This window comes from Myxocyprinus asiaticus, chromosome 8, assembly GCF_019703515.2.
Source record: "Myxocyprinus asiaticus isolate MX2 ecotype Aquarium Trade chromosome 8, UBuf_Myxa_2, whole genome shotgun sequence".
In the NCBI taxonomy this organism is placed as follows: Eukaryota; Metazoa; Chordata; class Actinopteri; order Cypriniformes; family Catostomidae; genus Myxocyprinus; species Myxocyprinus asiaticus.
The window spans coordinates 22,475,607-22,490,221 of NC_059351.1; the positions used below are offsets into that span (position 1 = coordinate 22,475,607).

Consider the following 14,615-nt stretch of genomic DNA (forward strand, 5'->3'; position numbering starts at 1 on the left):
CACAGGACACCTGTGTATATATAGATACACACACACACACACACACACTGGCGGCCAAAAGTTTGGAATAATGTACAGACTTTGCTGTTTCGGAAGGAAATTGTTACTTTAATTCAAGTGGCATTCAACTGATCACAAAGCATAGTCAGGACATTACTGATGTAAACAGCACCATCACTATTTTAAAAAACAAATAAAAACAAAAAAAAACATTTTTGATCAAATGTAGACAGGCCCCATTTCCAGCAGCCATCACTCCAACATCTTATCCTTAAGTAATCATGCTAAATTGCTAATTTGGTACTAGAAAATCACTTGCCATTATATCAAACACAGTTGAAAGCTATTTGGTTCATTAAATTAAGCTTAATATTGTGTTTGTTTTTGAGTTGCCACAGTATGCAATAGACTGGCATGTCTTAAGGTCAATATTAGGTCAAAAATGGCAAAAAAGAAACAGGAATTAAGGTTATACAATGCTTGAAATTGCCAAAAAACTGAAGATTTCATACATAGGTGAACACTGCAGTCTTCAAAGACAAAGGACAACTGGTTCTAACAAGGTCAGAAAGAGATGTGGAAGGCCAGATGTACAACTTAACAAGAGGATAAGTACATCAGAGTCTCTAGCTTGAGAAACAGACGCCTCGCATATCCTCAGCTGACAGCTTCATTTAATTCGTTTTGAAAAACAAAAAGAAAAGTTTAGAGTGGGCAAAGAAACACAGACATTGGACAACAGATAATTGGAAAAGAGTGTTATGTATCTTAACCCCATTGAGCTTTTGTGGGATCAGCTAGACTGTAAGGTGTGTGAGAAGTGCTCAACAAGACAGCCACATCTATGGCAAGTGCTACAGGAAGCATGAGGTGAAATGTCAGCTGAGAATCTGGACAAACTGACAGCTAGAATGCCAAGGATCTGCAAAGCTGTCATTGCTGCACATGGAGGTTTTTGATGAGAAGTAGTTTAAGAAGTTCTGAAAATGTTTGTAATAGTAATTTTTCATGTTATTAATGTCCTGACTATACATTGTGATCAGCTGAATGCCACTTTGGTGAATAAAAGTACCAATTTCTTTCCATAAGAGCAAAATCTGTACATTATTCCAAACTTTTGGCTGCAGGTGTATATGTACAGTATATACAGGTGCATCTCAATAAATTAGAATGTCGTGGAAAAGTTCATTTATTTCAGTAATTCAACTCAAATTGTGAAACTCGTGTATTAAATAAATTCAATGCACACAGACTGAAGTAGTTTAAGTCTTTGGTTCTTTTAATTGTGATGATTTTGGCTCACATTTAACAAAAACCCACCAATTCACTATCTCAAAAAATTAGAATATGGTGACATGCCAATCAGCTAATCAACTCAAAACACCTGCAAAGGTTTCCTGAGCCTTCAAAATGGTCTCTCAGTTTGGTTCACTAGGCTACACAATCATGGGGAAGACTGCTGATCTGACAGTTGTCCAGAAGACAATCATTGACACCCTTCACAAGGAGGGTAAGCCACAAACATTCATTGCCAAAGAAGCTGGCTGTTCACAGAGTGCTGTATCCAAGCATGTTAACAGAAAGTTGAGTGGAAGGAAAAAGTGTGGAAGAAAAAGATGCACAACCAACCGAGAGAACCGCAGCCTTATGAGGATTGTCAAGCAAAATCGATTCAAGAATTTGGGTGAACTTCACAAGGAATGGACTGAGGCTGGGGTCAAGGCATCAAGAGCCACCACACACAGACGTGTCAAGGAATTTGGCTACAGTTGTCGTATTCCTCTTGTTAAGCCACTCCTGAACCACAGACAACATCAGAGGCGTCTTACCTGGGCTAAGGAGAAGAAGAACTGGACTGTTGCCCAGTGGTCCAAAGTCCTCTTTTCAGATGAGAGCACGTTTTGTATTTCATTTGGAAACCAAGGTCCTAGAGTCTGGAGGAAGGGTGGAGAAGCTCATAGCCCAAGTTGCTTGAAGTCCAGTGTTAAGTTTCCACAGTCTGTGATGATTTGAGGTGCAATGTCATCTGCTGGTGTTGGTCCATTGTGTTTTTTGAAAACCAAAGTCACTGCACCCGTTTACCAAGAAATTTTGGAGCACTTCATGCTTCCTTCTGCTGACCAGCTTTTTAAAGATGCTGATTTCATTTTCCAGCAGGATTTGGCACCTGCCCACACTGCCAAAAGCACCAAAAGTTGGTTAAATGACCATGGTGTTGGTGTGCTTGACTGGCCAGCAAACTCACCAGACCTGAACCCCATAGAGAATCTATGGGGTATTGTCAAGAGGAAAATGAGAAACAAGAGACCAAAAAATGCAGATGAGCTGAAGGCCACTGTCAAAGAAACCTGGGCTTCCATACCACCTCAGCAGTGCCACAAACTGATCACCTCCATGCCACGCCGAATTGAGGCAGTAATTAAAGCAAAAGGAGCCCCTACCAAGTATTGAGTACATATACAGTAAATAAACATACTTTCCAGAAGGCCAACAATTCACTAAAAATGTTTTTTTTATTGGTCTTATGATGTATTCTAATTTTTTGAGATAGTGAATTGGTGGGTTTTTGTTAAATGTGAGCCAAAATCATCACAATTAAAAGAACCAAAGACTTAAACTACTTCAGTCTGTGTGCATTGAATTTATTTAATACACGAGTTTCACAATTTGAGTTGAATTACTGAAATAAATGAACTTTTCCACGACATTCTAATTTATTGAGATGCACCTGTATATATATATATATATATATATATATAGCTTAATATAGAGATACTGTTATTTGTATTAATGGTGTAAAATCCAGTCAATTAATTAATTAATTTTAATGTTTGAGAGTCTTACGTACTTTGCTATATAAACTCAGCAAAAAAAGAAACGTCCTCTCAGTTTCAACTGCTTTTATTTTCAGCAAACTAAACATGTAAATATTTGTATGAACATAAAAACATTCAATAAATAAGACATAAACTGAACAAGTTTCACAGACATGTGACTAACAGAAATGAAATAATGTGTCCCTGAACAAAGGGGGGGTCAAAATCAAAAGTAACATTCAGTATCTGGTGTGTCCACCAGCTGCATTAAGTACTGCAGTGCATCTCCTCCTCATGGACTGCACCGGATTTGCCAGTTCTTGCTGTGAGATGTTACCACACTCTTCCACCAAGGCATTTGCAAGTTCCCAGACATTTCTGGGGGGAATGGCCCTAGCCCTCACCCTCTGATCCAACAGGTCCCAGACATGTTCAATGGGATTGAGATCTGGGCTCTTCGCTGGCCATGGCAGAACACTGACATTCCTGTCTTGCAGGAAATCATGCACAGGACGAGCAGTATGGCTGGTGGCCAGAATGAGCCTGCAGGAAGGATACCACATGAGGGAGGAGGATAGCTTCCATGTAACGCACAGCATTGAGATTGCCTACAATGACAACAAGCTCAGTCCGATGATGCTGTGACACACCGCCCCAGACCATGATGGACCATCCACCTCCAAATCGATCCCGCTCCAGAGTACAGGCCTCGGAATAATGCTCATTCCTTGGACGATAAACACGAGTCCGACCATCACCCCTGGTGAGACAAAACCGCGACTCGTCAGTGAAGAGCACTTTTTGCCAGTCCTGTCTGGTCCATTAGTGACGTTGTTGCCGGTGATGTCTGGTAAGGACCTGCCTTGCAACAGGCCTACAAGCCCTCAGTCCAGCCTCTCTCAGCCTATTGTGGACAGTCTGAGCACTGATGGAGGGATTGTGTGTTCCTGGTGTAACTCGGGCAGTTGCTGTTGCCATCCTGTACCTGTTCCGCAGGTGTGATATTCGGATGTACAGATCCTGTGCAGGTGTTGTTACACATGGTCTGCCACTGTGAGGATGATCAGCTGTCCTTCCTGTCTCCCTGTATTGCTGTCTTAGGCGTCTCACAGTACGGACATTGCAATTTATTGTCCTGGCCACATGTGCAGTCCTCATGCCTCCATGCAGCATGCCTAAGGCACGTTCACGCAGATGAGCAGGGACCCTGGGCATCTTTCTTTTGGTGTTTTTCAGAGTCAGTAGAAAGGTCTCTTTAGTGTCCTAAGTTTTTATAACTGAGACCTTAATTGCCTACTGTCTGTAAGCTGTTAGTGTCTTAATGACCATTCCACAGGTGCATGTTCATTAATTGTTTATGGTTCGTTGAACAAACATGGGAAACATTGTTTAAACCCTTTACAAAAAAGATCTGTAAAGTTATTTGGATTTTTTTTTTTTAATTATCTTTAAAATACAGTACTGAAAAAGGGACATTTCTTTTTTTTGCTGAGTTTATATATACAGTTGTGCTCAAAAGTTTGCATACCCTTGGAGAATTGGTAATATATGTACCATTTTTAAAGAAAACGTGAGTGAGCAGGCAAAACACATATCTTTTATTTCTTATGGGATTCATATTCAACTGTAGGTTATAACAGAATGGCACAATCATAAAACAAAACATGGTAACCAAGAAAAAAATGAAACGACCCTTGTTCAAAGTCTGCATACCCTTAGTTCTTAATACTGTGTATTGCCCCTTTAGCATTAATGACAGCATGTAGTCTTTTGAAATATTTGACTATGAGGCCCCAAATTCTTGCAGGTGGTATAGCTGCCCATTTGTCTTGGCAAAATGCCTCCAGGTCATGCAAATTCTTTGGTCGTCTTGCATGAACCGCACGTTTGAGATCTCCCCAGAGTGGCTCGATGATATTAAGGTCAGGAGACTGTGATGGCCACTCTAGAACCTTCACCTTTTTCTGCTATAACCACTGGAGGGTCAACTTGGCCTTGTGCTTAGGGTCATTGTTGTGCTGGAAAGTCCAAGAGCGTCCCATGCGCAGTTTTCGTGCAGAAGAATGCAAATTGTCTGCCAGTATTTTCTGATAACATGCTGCATTCATCTTGCCATCAATTTTCACAAGATTCCCCATGCCTTTATAGCTCACACACCCCCAAAACATCAGTGAGCCACCACCATGCTTCACAGTGGGGATGGTATTCTTGTTGACCCCTCTTCAAACATAGCGCTTATTGTTGTGACCATAAAGCTCTATTTTGGTTTCGTCACTCCAAATTACAGTGTGCCAGAAGCTGCGAGGCATGTCAAGGTGTTGTCGGGCATATTGTAACTGGGCTTTTTTGTGGCACTGGTGCAGTAAAAGCTTCTTTCTGGCAACTCGACCATGCAGCTCATTTTTGTTCAAGTATCGTCATATTGTGCTCCTTGAAACAACCACACCGTCTTTTTCCAGAGCAGCCTGTATTTCTCCTGAGGTTACCTGTGGGTTTTGCTTTGTATCCCGAACAGTTCTTCTGGCAGTTGTGGCTGAAATCTTTCTTGGTCTACCTGACCTTGGCTTGGTATCAAGAGATCCCTGAATTTTCCACTTCTTAATAAGTGATTGAACAGTACTGACTGGCATTTTCAAGGCTTTGGATATCTTTTTATATCCTTTTCCATCTTTATAAAGTTCCATTACCTTGTTACGCAGGTCTTTTGACAGGCCTTTTCTGCTCCCCATGGCTCAGTATCTAGCCTGCTCAGTGCATCCAAGTGAGAGCTAACAAACTCATTGACTATTTATACACAGACACTAATTGCAATTTAAAAAGCCACAGGTGTGGAAATTAACCTTTAATTGCCATTTAAACCTGCGTGTGTCACCTTGTGTGTCTGTAACAAGGCCAAACATTCAAGGGTATGTAAACTTTTGATCAGGGCCATTTGGGTGATTTGTTATCATTATGATTTAAAAAGTAGATAAATCACACAGATTAGTAGATTATACATATAAATACATACTATTTATACTGTATAATTCATTTATAATTTAACATAAATAACATAATATAGAAATGATATGTTTTGTTATATAATACATTTTGTTGTTGTTGTTGTTTTGTTTTTTGTTTTTAAATTGGGTAAAATCCAGTCATGATTAATTCTAATGTTTCAGAGTTCACCCTTACATACTTTGATCTTTAGTAGATTTATCATGAAGTAAAATCAAGATTTTTCTCATAATTTTTATGAATATATAAACTGATTGACATCAATAATCCTAATGATTTTACTTATACAAGGGTTGTCACCACATTTCCAGTAAAAGCATTTTTGCTGTCAAATTCTTTCAAGACAGAGGCTAATTTCATTGCGATAGATGCTATTTACAAAAAGTGTACATAGCAAAAAAGCATCTTCTCTGCACTTCTTTGCGATAGATACAGTTGAAGTCAGAAGTTTACATACACCTTAGCTAATACATTTAAACTCAGTTTCTCATAATTCCTGATATTTAATCGTAGAAAATATTCACTGTCAGTTAGGATCACTACTTTATTTTAAGATTGTGAAATGTCAGAATATTGGCAGAGAGAATTATTTCAGCTTTTATTTCTTTCATCACATTCCCAGTGGGTCAGAAGTTTACATACACTTTGTTAGTATTTGGTAGCATTGCCTTTAAATTGTTTAACTTGGGTCAAACATTTTGGGAAGCCTTCCACAAGCTTCTCACAGTAAGTTGCTGGAATTTTGGCCCATTCCTCCAGACAGAACTGGTGTAACTGAGTCAGGTTTGTAGACCTACTTGCTCGCACATGCTTTTTCAGTTCTGCCCACAAATTTTCTATCGGACTGAGGTCAGGGCTTTGTGATGGCCACTCCAACACCTTGACTTTGTTGTCCTTAAGTCATTTTTCCACAACTTTGGGGATATGCTTGGGGTCATTGTCCATTTGGAAGACCCATTTGCGACCGAGCTTTAACTTCCTGGCTGATGTCATGAGATGCTTCAATATATCCACATAATTTTCCTTCCTCATGATGCCATCTATTTTGTGAAGTGCACCAGTCCCTCCTGCAGCAAAGCACCCCCACAACATGATGCTGCCACCCCCATGCTTCACGGTTGGGATGGTGTTCTTCGGCTTGCAAGCCTCAACCTTTTTTCTCCAAACATAACGATGGTCATTATGACCATTTTGTTTCATCAGACCAGAGGACATTTCTCCAAAAAGTAAGATCTTTGTCCCCATGTGCACTTGCAAACTGTAGTCTGGCTTTTTTATGGTGGTTTTGAAGCAGTGGCTTCTTCCTTGCTGAGCAGCCTCTCAGGTTGTGTCGATATAGGACTTGTTTTACTGTGAATATAGATACTTGTCTAACTGTTTCCTCCAGCATCTTCACAAGGTCCTTTGCTGTTGTTCTGGGATTGATTTGCACTTTTCACAACAAACTACATTCATCCCTAGGAGACAGAATGTGTCTCCTTCCTGAGCAGTATGATGGCTGCGTGGTCCCATGGTGTTTATGCTTGCGTACTATTGATTGTACAGATGAACGTGGTACCTTCAGGCATTTGGAAATTTCTCCCAAGGATGAACCAGACTTGTGGAGGTCCTCAGTTTTTATTTTTTCTGAGGTCTTGCCTGATTTTGTTTGATTTTCCAATGATGTAACGCAAAGAAGCAGAGTTTGAAGGTAGGCCTTAAAATACATCCACAGGAACACCACCTATCAGAAGCAAATTAGCTAATTGTCTAAAGGCTTGACATCATATTCTGGAATTTTCCAAGCTGCTTAAAGACATAGTTAACTTAGTGTATGTAAACTTCTGACCCACTGGAATTGTGATATAGTCAAGTAAAGGTGAAACAATCTGACTGTAAACAATTGCTGTAAAAATTACTTGTGTTATGCACAAAGTAGATGTCCTAAATTACTTGCCAAAACTGTAGTTTGCTAATATTAAATCTGTGGAGTGGTTAAAAAAATAGTTTTATATAGGTCCATATAAGTGAATGGTGATCAGACCTTTGTAGCTCCAAAAATCACAAAAAACATAAAAGTAATCCATATGACTCTAGTGGTTAAATATATATCTTCAGAAGCGATATGATAGGTGTGGGTGAGAAACAGATAAAATATTTTTTTTTCTTTTTTTTTTCTAAATCTCCAATTTCACTTTTACATCTGAATGTCATATGTGGTGCCTGTACAGTTTCACTTTCACATCTGAAAGTGAAAGTTAAATTGGAGATTTAGAGTTAAAAAAAAAGGACTTAAATATTGTTCTGTTTCTCACACACACCTATCATATCGCTTTTGAAGATTTGGATTTAAACACTGGAGTCATATGGATTACTTTTATGTTTGCTTTATGTGCTTTTTGGAGCTACAAATGTCTGATCACCAATCATTGCATTGTGAGTAGAGCCGAGATATCCTTTTAAAAATCTTTGTGTTCTGATGAAGAAAGTCATACACATCTGGGATGGCATGAGGGTGAGAAAATGATGAATTTACATTTTTGGGTGAACTACCCCTTTAACTGCATTAAAACTATGATTTCTGGCAAAAAACATGGTTACAACAATATTACAATGGTAAAACCATGGTAAATTTTACCCGGATCAAACCTTTCTCAAACATACATCAACAGCCAGTATTCCTGAGGGTCCATTAGAGGGCGCCACTAATGGTAGGTCAGTTATTGCCGTCAGTTCTGTTGTCTGGGATTACTGATGGACGATTACCCATCCTGACGGCTTCCTGGCCCCACCCCACCTGTCTTGTTGAAATATGTTCCCACCTGCCATATGGCAGTGTTGACAGCGGATGACAGTTAGGAGGAAATACCACCGGGCCTAAGTTTATGGGGGTGTTGGGATGCTGACAGGCCAGGTAAAATAACTGCGGCGCAGAGATGGATTGGTTGGGGGGGTTGAAAGAGAGAGAGAGGCTATGGATCTGGAAACAGCTGGCCTGTCAATTATGAGGCTGTTTATGGCGAGAGGGAAAGACACCAACAGCGGCCAATGCGATATAAAATCATTAATTACACAAGCTGCCTCTTCACATGGGTCGACATATATACAGATGAGCGTTACCAAACACAGGTCTCTTTGCAATAGGGGATCTTTCTAAATTATACATGGTTTCGAGGTTACAATCAAGCTACTCCCCAAAATATTTAATCATCAGAATTAGGAGCAATGACTAAAATGGCATAGAGGATATTTGAGTACACACAACAGATTTACATTCATGTTCTGAGAAAAAGTAAGTAAATAGTAATTTAGCAGCTGTTTTAATCCAAATTGTTTCCGAAAATTCAAGTACATTGAAATTGAACCCGAATTACTGACAAGTGCAGTCCAGCAATGGACATTTTGCATCAATTCAATTGTGAACACATTTCCCTATTGGGCTACTGATAAGGGATCTGGTTCAGTGGCAACCAGGAATTAATCAAGTTCACAAAAATAAAAATGAACTGATGGTTAGGTTTAGGGTTTGGGTTAGTGGGTAGAGTTAATAAAATATGCATACCTGTTGACTGTATTACATCATTTACAACTAAAAATACAACTAATTTTTGGCACCACTTTGTGGACATTCTACCCATATGTTGAAAAACACTTCCAACTTCTGCCACTTGGGGCAGTGAATTGAATTTCAGTAAGCACAGCATCAAAACTTTTGACCAAACTTTCGACACTTTTTGACTGATGAATCATTTGTAATTAGTAGATAAGGATTATTTCCTAATCTTGATTTTCCATGCCATGAAAACCCTGTACAGAATACATTACACAACCACTTGGAATATTCTAGGTTTAAGTGTCTTTGTCTTCTTTTTGATCACTATAACTATTGTTTTAACATTTAAAACCTTAGAAACGTTTTTTTTTCTTTTTTTTTTCTCAAATGTTTTGCTTGAAAAATGTGCTTGTGCTATCTTTTTTCCCCAAAAAATGCCACTTAGTGATGGTTTGTTATCTAATGCAATGACATTAATGAATTACCCATTGACTTCCATTGTAAGTGCCTCACCGTGACCCCAATTTTGTTTGTTTTTATGTTTTTGTTTTTTTAAGAAAAGGAGGGACAAATCAAAATCTTATTATTATTATTTTGTGGTAATCAATATAATATAATGCCACAAATGCTGTCAAACAAGCTTAACTAGTATTGACCCCAAAATATTCCTTTAAAGAATTATAAAATGAACACTTTTCAAATACATTTTTTGGGGGCCACTGTAAATGGGTAGATTGACAGTCAAACTGTAAAATGTCCCATGCCATCCAAATCAAGTCTCAAATCTTAAAGAGCAAGTACTGCTTCATTCTAAATGAAACACTTTATATCAAAAAAAAAAAAATAAATAAAAAGTGGTAATTTTTCACACGTTAAAAAAGTTAACAGCAAAAGGTGCATGACATATGAGATGGTTATGGACATACGTGAGAATAATTACAGCTACAGGCAGAAGAAATGAAAAGGCAAAGACTTGCAAGGTCTGAAAGGAAGATTTCAGACATTTACCTTTTGACAACATCTGCACCGTTCCAGCAGGCCAGTCCGTCTCCAGAGGCGAGTTCACTCACACACAGCTGATCCGCCAGGCCACCGTAGAATGTGCGATACAGACGCAAACTGTTTATAAACTCCCTACAGAGACAGAGATTAAGTGGTCTTAATGAACATTTCATTATCTGTCCAGTAGATGGCACAATAACACAGCAGTTCCATGTTTACATCTACACTTGCATTTTTCCTTTGGAAAACTCATGCAGTAATTCCAGAACTCATATGAACAGAAATCCAGTGACTGAAGGTAATTTCCTTCATCATTATAACTTAATAATATACATAGAAGTACTAACAAAATTGTTCAGTAAGGCTTTTCTTCAATGGACAGCATTGCCTCACAGCAAGTACATCCCGGGTTCGAGTCCCAGCTCAACGGGGCCTTTCTGTGTGGAGTTTGCATGTTCTCCCCATGTGGGTTTTCTCAGAGTGCTCCGAATTCCCCCACAGTCCAAAAAAGACATGCAGGTTAAGTTAACTGGAGACCCCAAATTGCCCATAGGTGTGAGTGAGAGTGTTAATGTCCAGGGTGTTTCCCTGCCTTCGGCCGGAGACAGCTGGGATAGGCTCCAGCACTACCTGCAACCCTGCATAGGACAAGCAGCTATTGAAGCTGGATGGATGGCTTTTCCTCAGTACATTTTATTCCGATGGGCTGTTCACACCGAAAGTGTGGTTGAGTCCAATTTGTCATGTTTTTCTCTGCAAACATGCCCTAAACGGATGTCTTTCACCGTTGCGCCACATCTTGCTGCTCATTCAGCATCCAGTTTTTGTTTTGAGGCATTGCGTTAAGTTAAAAGAATGTCCTTTTTTTTATTTTATTTTTTTTATTAAACACATCGAGATATTTGCATCCTAGTCCATTTGTTGCACTTTGTCTAGCTCTTTCAATTCAAGAACGTGTTCGGTCTGAACGGCCCCTTACATTTACATGTATTCATTTTAAGATGCTTTTTTTTTTTTTTTTTTTGCTCTCTATTTAAATATGATATTTTATGGTTTCTTTGCTGTATTCATACATAAATGTGAATCTGATTATGTACATGTTTATGCTCCCTCCCTGTTGAAAACAACAGTAGAAGTCAACCTAAGCTGGTTTGCTGGCCTTAGCTGGTCTCCCAGCTTGGTCAGGCTGGTCTGCTGGCTGGTTTTAGAAGGATTTGGGGCACTTTTCACCAGGTTAGGATGGGAAACCAACTTGCTATCAGACCAGCTAAACCATCCTAAACCATCTAAGACCAGCTTAAGCAGGTTTATACTCTCTTTTTTTTCCAGCAAGGTTGTACAACACTTTGCAAGCACAAAAGTGTTAGTGTATTTCTGTAGTTATTATTTTATTTTTATTTATTTTTTTCTCCCCTTTCTCCTCAATTTGGAATGCCCAATTCCCAATGCGCTCTAACTCCTCGTGGTGGCGTAGTGACTCGCCTCAATCCGGGTGGCAGAGGACGAATCTCAGTTGCCTCCATGTCTGAGACTATCAATCCGACTATCATATCTTATCACATGGCTTGTTGAGCACGTTACCGCGGAGACATAGCACGTGTGGAGACTTCACGCTATTCTCCGCGGCATCCACGCACAACTCATCACGTGCCCAGCTGAGAGCGAACCACATTATAGCGACCACGAGGAGGTTACCCCATGTGACTCTACCCTCCCTAGCAACCGGGCCAATTTGGTTGCTTAGGAGACCTGGCTGGAGTCACTCAGCACGCCCTGGATTCGAACTCTCGACTCCAGGGATGGTAGTCAGCGTCTTTACTCACTGAGCTACCCAGGCCCCCTATTTTTGTAGTTTTAAAGTATTTAATAATTTAAAAAGAGTTACTTTTAAAATGTATGCCTTTAAAAATTACTTATTCAAATGTATGACTTTTTCTCACACTTACTTCCTCATGATGCTGAGGGTGTCTTCTGTGTTTCTGACCGGCCCTTTAAGAGGTATCGAGTCTCTGCCACGGTTGCCATGTTGAACACTGCTTGCCTGTTCCGGCTGTCTGTTGGGGTGACCACACACCTTGTGTACCTGCAGAATTCAGATGCCAACTGTCACACTTACTGATATCTTAAAGCATGAGGTTAAACACAAAGAGATTTCATAGCAGGCTTAAAAACTATCAGTGGGCTGGTAACTAGAAGGTTGCTGGTTCAATTCTCATAAAGAGCAAGTGATGTTTCATCACCATTGTGTCCAAGGCAAGTGAATATGTAATATAGATACAAGATATCTCAGTCATCTGCTAACAAATGATGGTACTTTTTTTCACAAAACTAACTGCGCTAAACCGGCAGTGTGATGGCTTGCGCTACATTAGCTAATCTGACAGGTCAAAAGGTAGGTTGATGTACTTGTAGTGTCAGTAAGCAACCACTAGATGATGCCGTTTTTTTTTTTTTTTTTTTTTTTTTGTGAAGACTGCATTCAGACTGAGGTTGCCTCTGAAAAAAGTTTTATAGCAAAGTATGATTCTCTGATGGTCTGGGTCCAGATTGTAAAATTAAACTGGTCTGAGATTACCTTTTAAGTTCTGAGCTTTTTTACTTCTCTGAGCCACTTTTGCTCAGTGATTTTGCTGGTGTCTTGGGAAGTGACTCAATCAGCTCCCTAATTCAGTAGTCAGGAAACTGATCAGGGATCAATCGCAAATCATTCCAGTGCACTGAAACGTTCGCTTCCTAAAAAATCCCACAATGCACCTTAAAAACCATGGATTATCGTTGCTCACTATGGATGTGTTCCACTTTTAACATCCACTTGCTAACTCCCCTAAGCACTTCCCCTCAGGGGAATCCCCGCAGCCATTTTGGAAGTCCGTTCCACTTCGTTTAATGAGCGAGGGATGTTTCTGTTGACAGACCCTCAACCCCTCGATTTTGACCAAGGGAGCGAGCCTACTCTGATGTATGCTTCAGGCAGATCAATATCCCAAAATGCAACTCGATTGTGACGTGACAACAGACTGCACTTCATAAACCCCACCCCCACTCAACTCTAATGTATGACGGAAGTGAAGTTAGGTCAATTAAGCAGTTTAGAAAAGTTATATTGAGATTTAACAGCATAATACTTGTAGCTACCTTAAACTGTTTAAGTTACAGTTGTAGCCTATGTGTTCATTGTTATGTTAACATTTTCATTTGTGTAAAAATGTATTAATCCTTTCAAACAATTCATTCTAATGAAAAAAATAAATAAATAAACAAACAAGATTTATACATAAGCCTCTGAAATAAATCTCCGAAAACATTGTTTTCTCAGGTGCAAAAATCTCTAAATAATTCCACAAACTGACATCAGCCTTCAACATGCTCCAAGTGATCAAGGGTTAAGGGTGTTCCAGTTAAACCGATTGCACGTCTTCCGCCAGTAGTGGACACTCGTGCAACGTAAGCAGTGACGTACATCCGAGTCCATGAGACAGAGTGAAGTCTGCGAGGGAAGGGGACGCAATGAAATGAAATGCAGCCTATGTTCCTTTACCGGAAATGCCGTCATGTCTCGTTAGATGACAAGCACAAATGTAAAACTATGAAGTCCAAGCCTTATTTTCTCTTTAAAAGAGATGTTCTTTGTAATGTCTTTCATTCATAATTACCATGAAAATGAAACATTCTTTTAAATATTTAAAGAAGGCTTAAAATACACTCATATATATTCTTATTTCTTTATGCCATTTATCTGATATCATAACACTGTACGTTTGAATATCTAAAACGAAAATTAACAATAATGTCATTTATACAGCGATGGGAGAAAGGTGCCATATGTTGTTCCTGGAAGGCTCCTCTGCCTTGCCCATTGTACAAAGGTGCCATGGTTTGTTCCTGGGAGGCAGCAGATGTCCTAACCCCGCCCCCACCCTAATCCTAACCTAATGGAATCTGTAAAGCATAATAGTCTGCCAGGAACTATATGGCACCTTTCTCCCATCACGCTCTGCCTTACAGGCTCCATATGGTTAGGATTAGGATGGGGGTGGGGTTAGGGCATCTGCTGCCTCCAAGGAACAAACCATGGCACCTTTGTACAATGGGCTCATTTACACAGCGATGGTGCTTCAATGAGCGAGCTCGTTAACGTGTCACAGGTGATTGTGTCATAAGTGTTCAAATGTTCAGAGGATGAACACCCTTGCCAGTGCCTGAATTCATGTTCACGGAATATTGATTCACAAAACAGGGAGCTAGGGAGCTGATTGAGACACAGA

General features: G+C 39.7%; 1 protein-coding gene across 3 annotated transcripts in view; it reads right to left on the minus strand.

Moving 5' to 3' along the window:
- LOC127444922 (glypican-5-like) overlaps positions 1–14,615 on the minus strand; it is a 339,370-nt gene that overhangs the window by 213,085 nt on the left and 111,670 nt on the right. For all 3 annotated transcript variants that reach the window (XM_051704584.1, XM_051704586.1, XM_051704585.1), the window contains exons 4-5: positions 12,297–12,433; positions 10,357–10,482 (exon numbers count right to left, since the gene is read on the minus strand). In XM_051704584.1, coding sequence (XP_051560544.1) covers positions 10,357–10,482; positions 12,297–12,433 — 263 coding nt within the window. The remainder of the gene's footprint in view (positions 1–10,356; positions 10,483–12,296; positions 12,434–14,615) is intronic.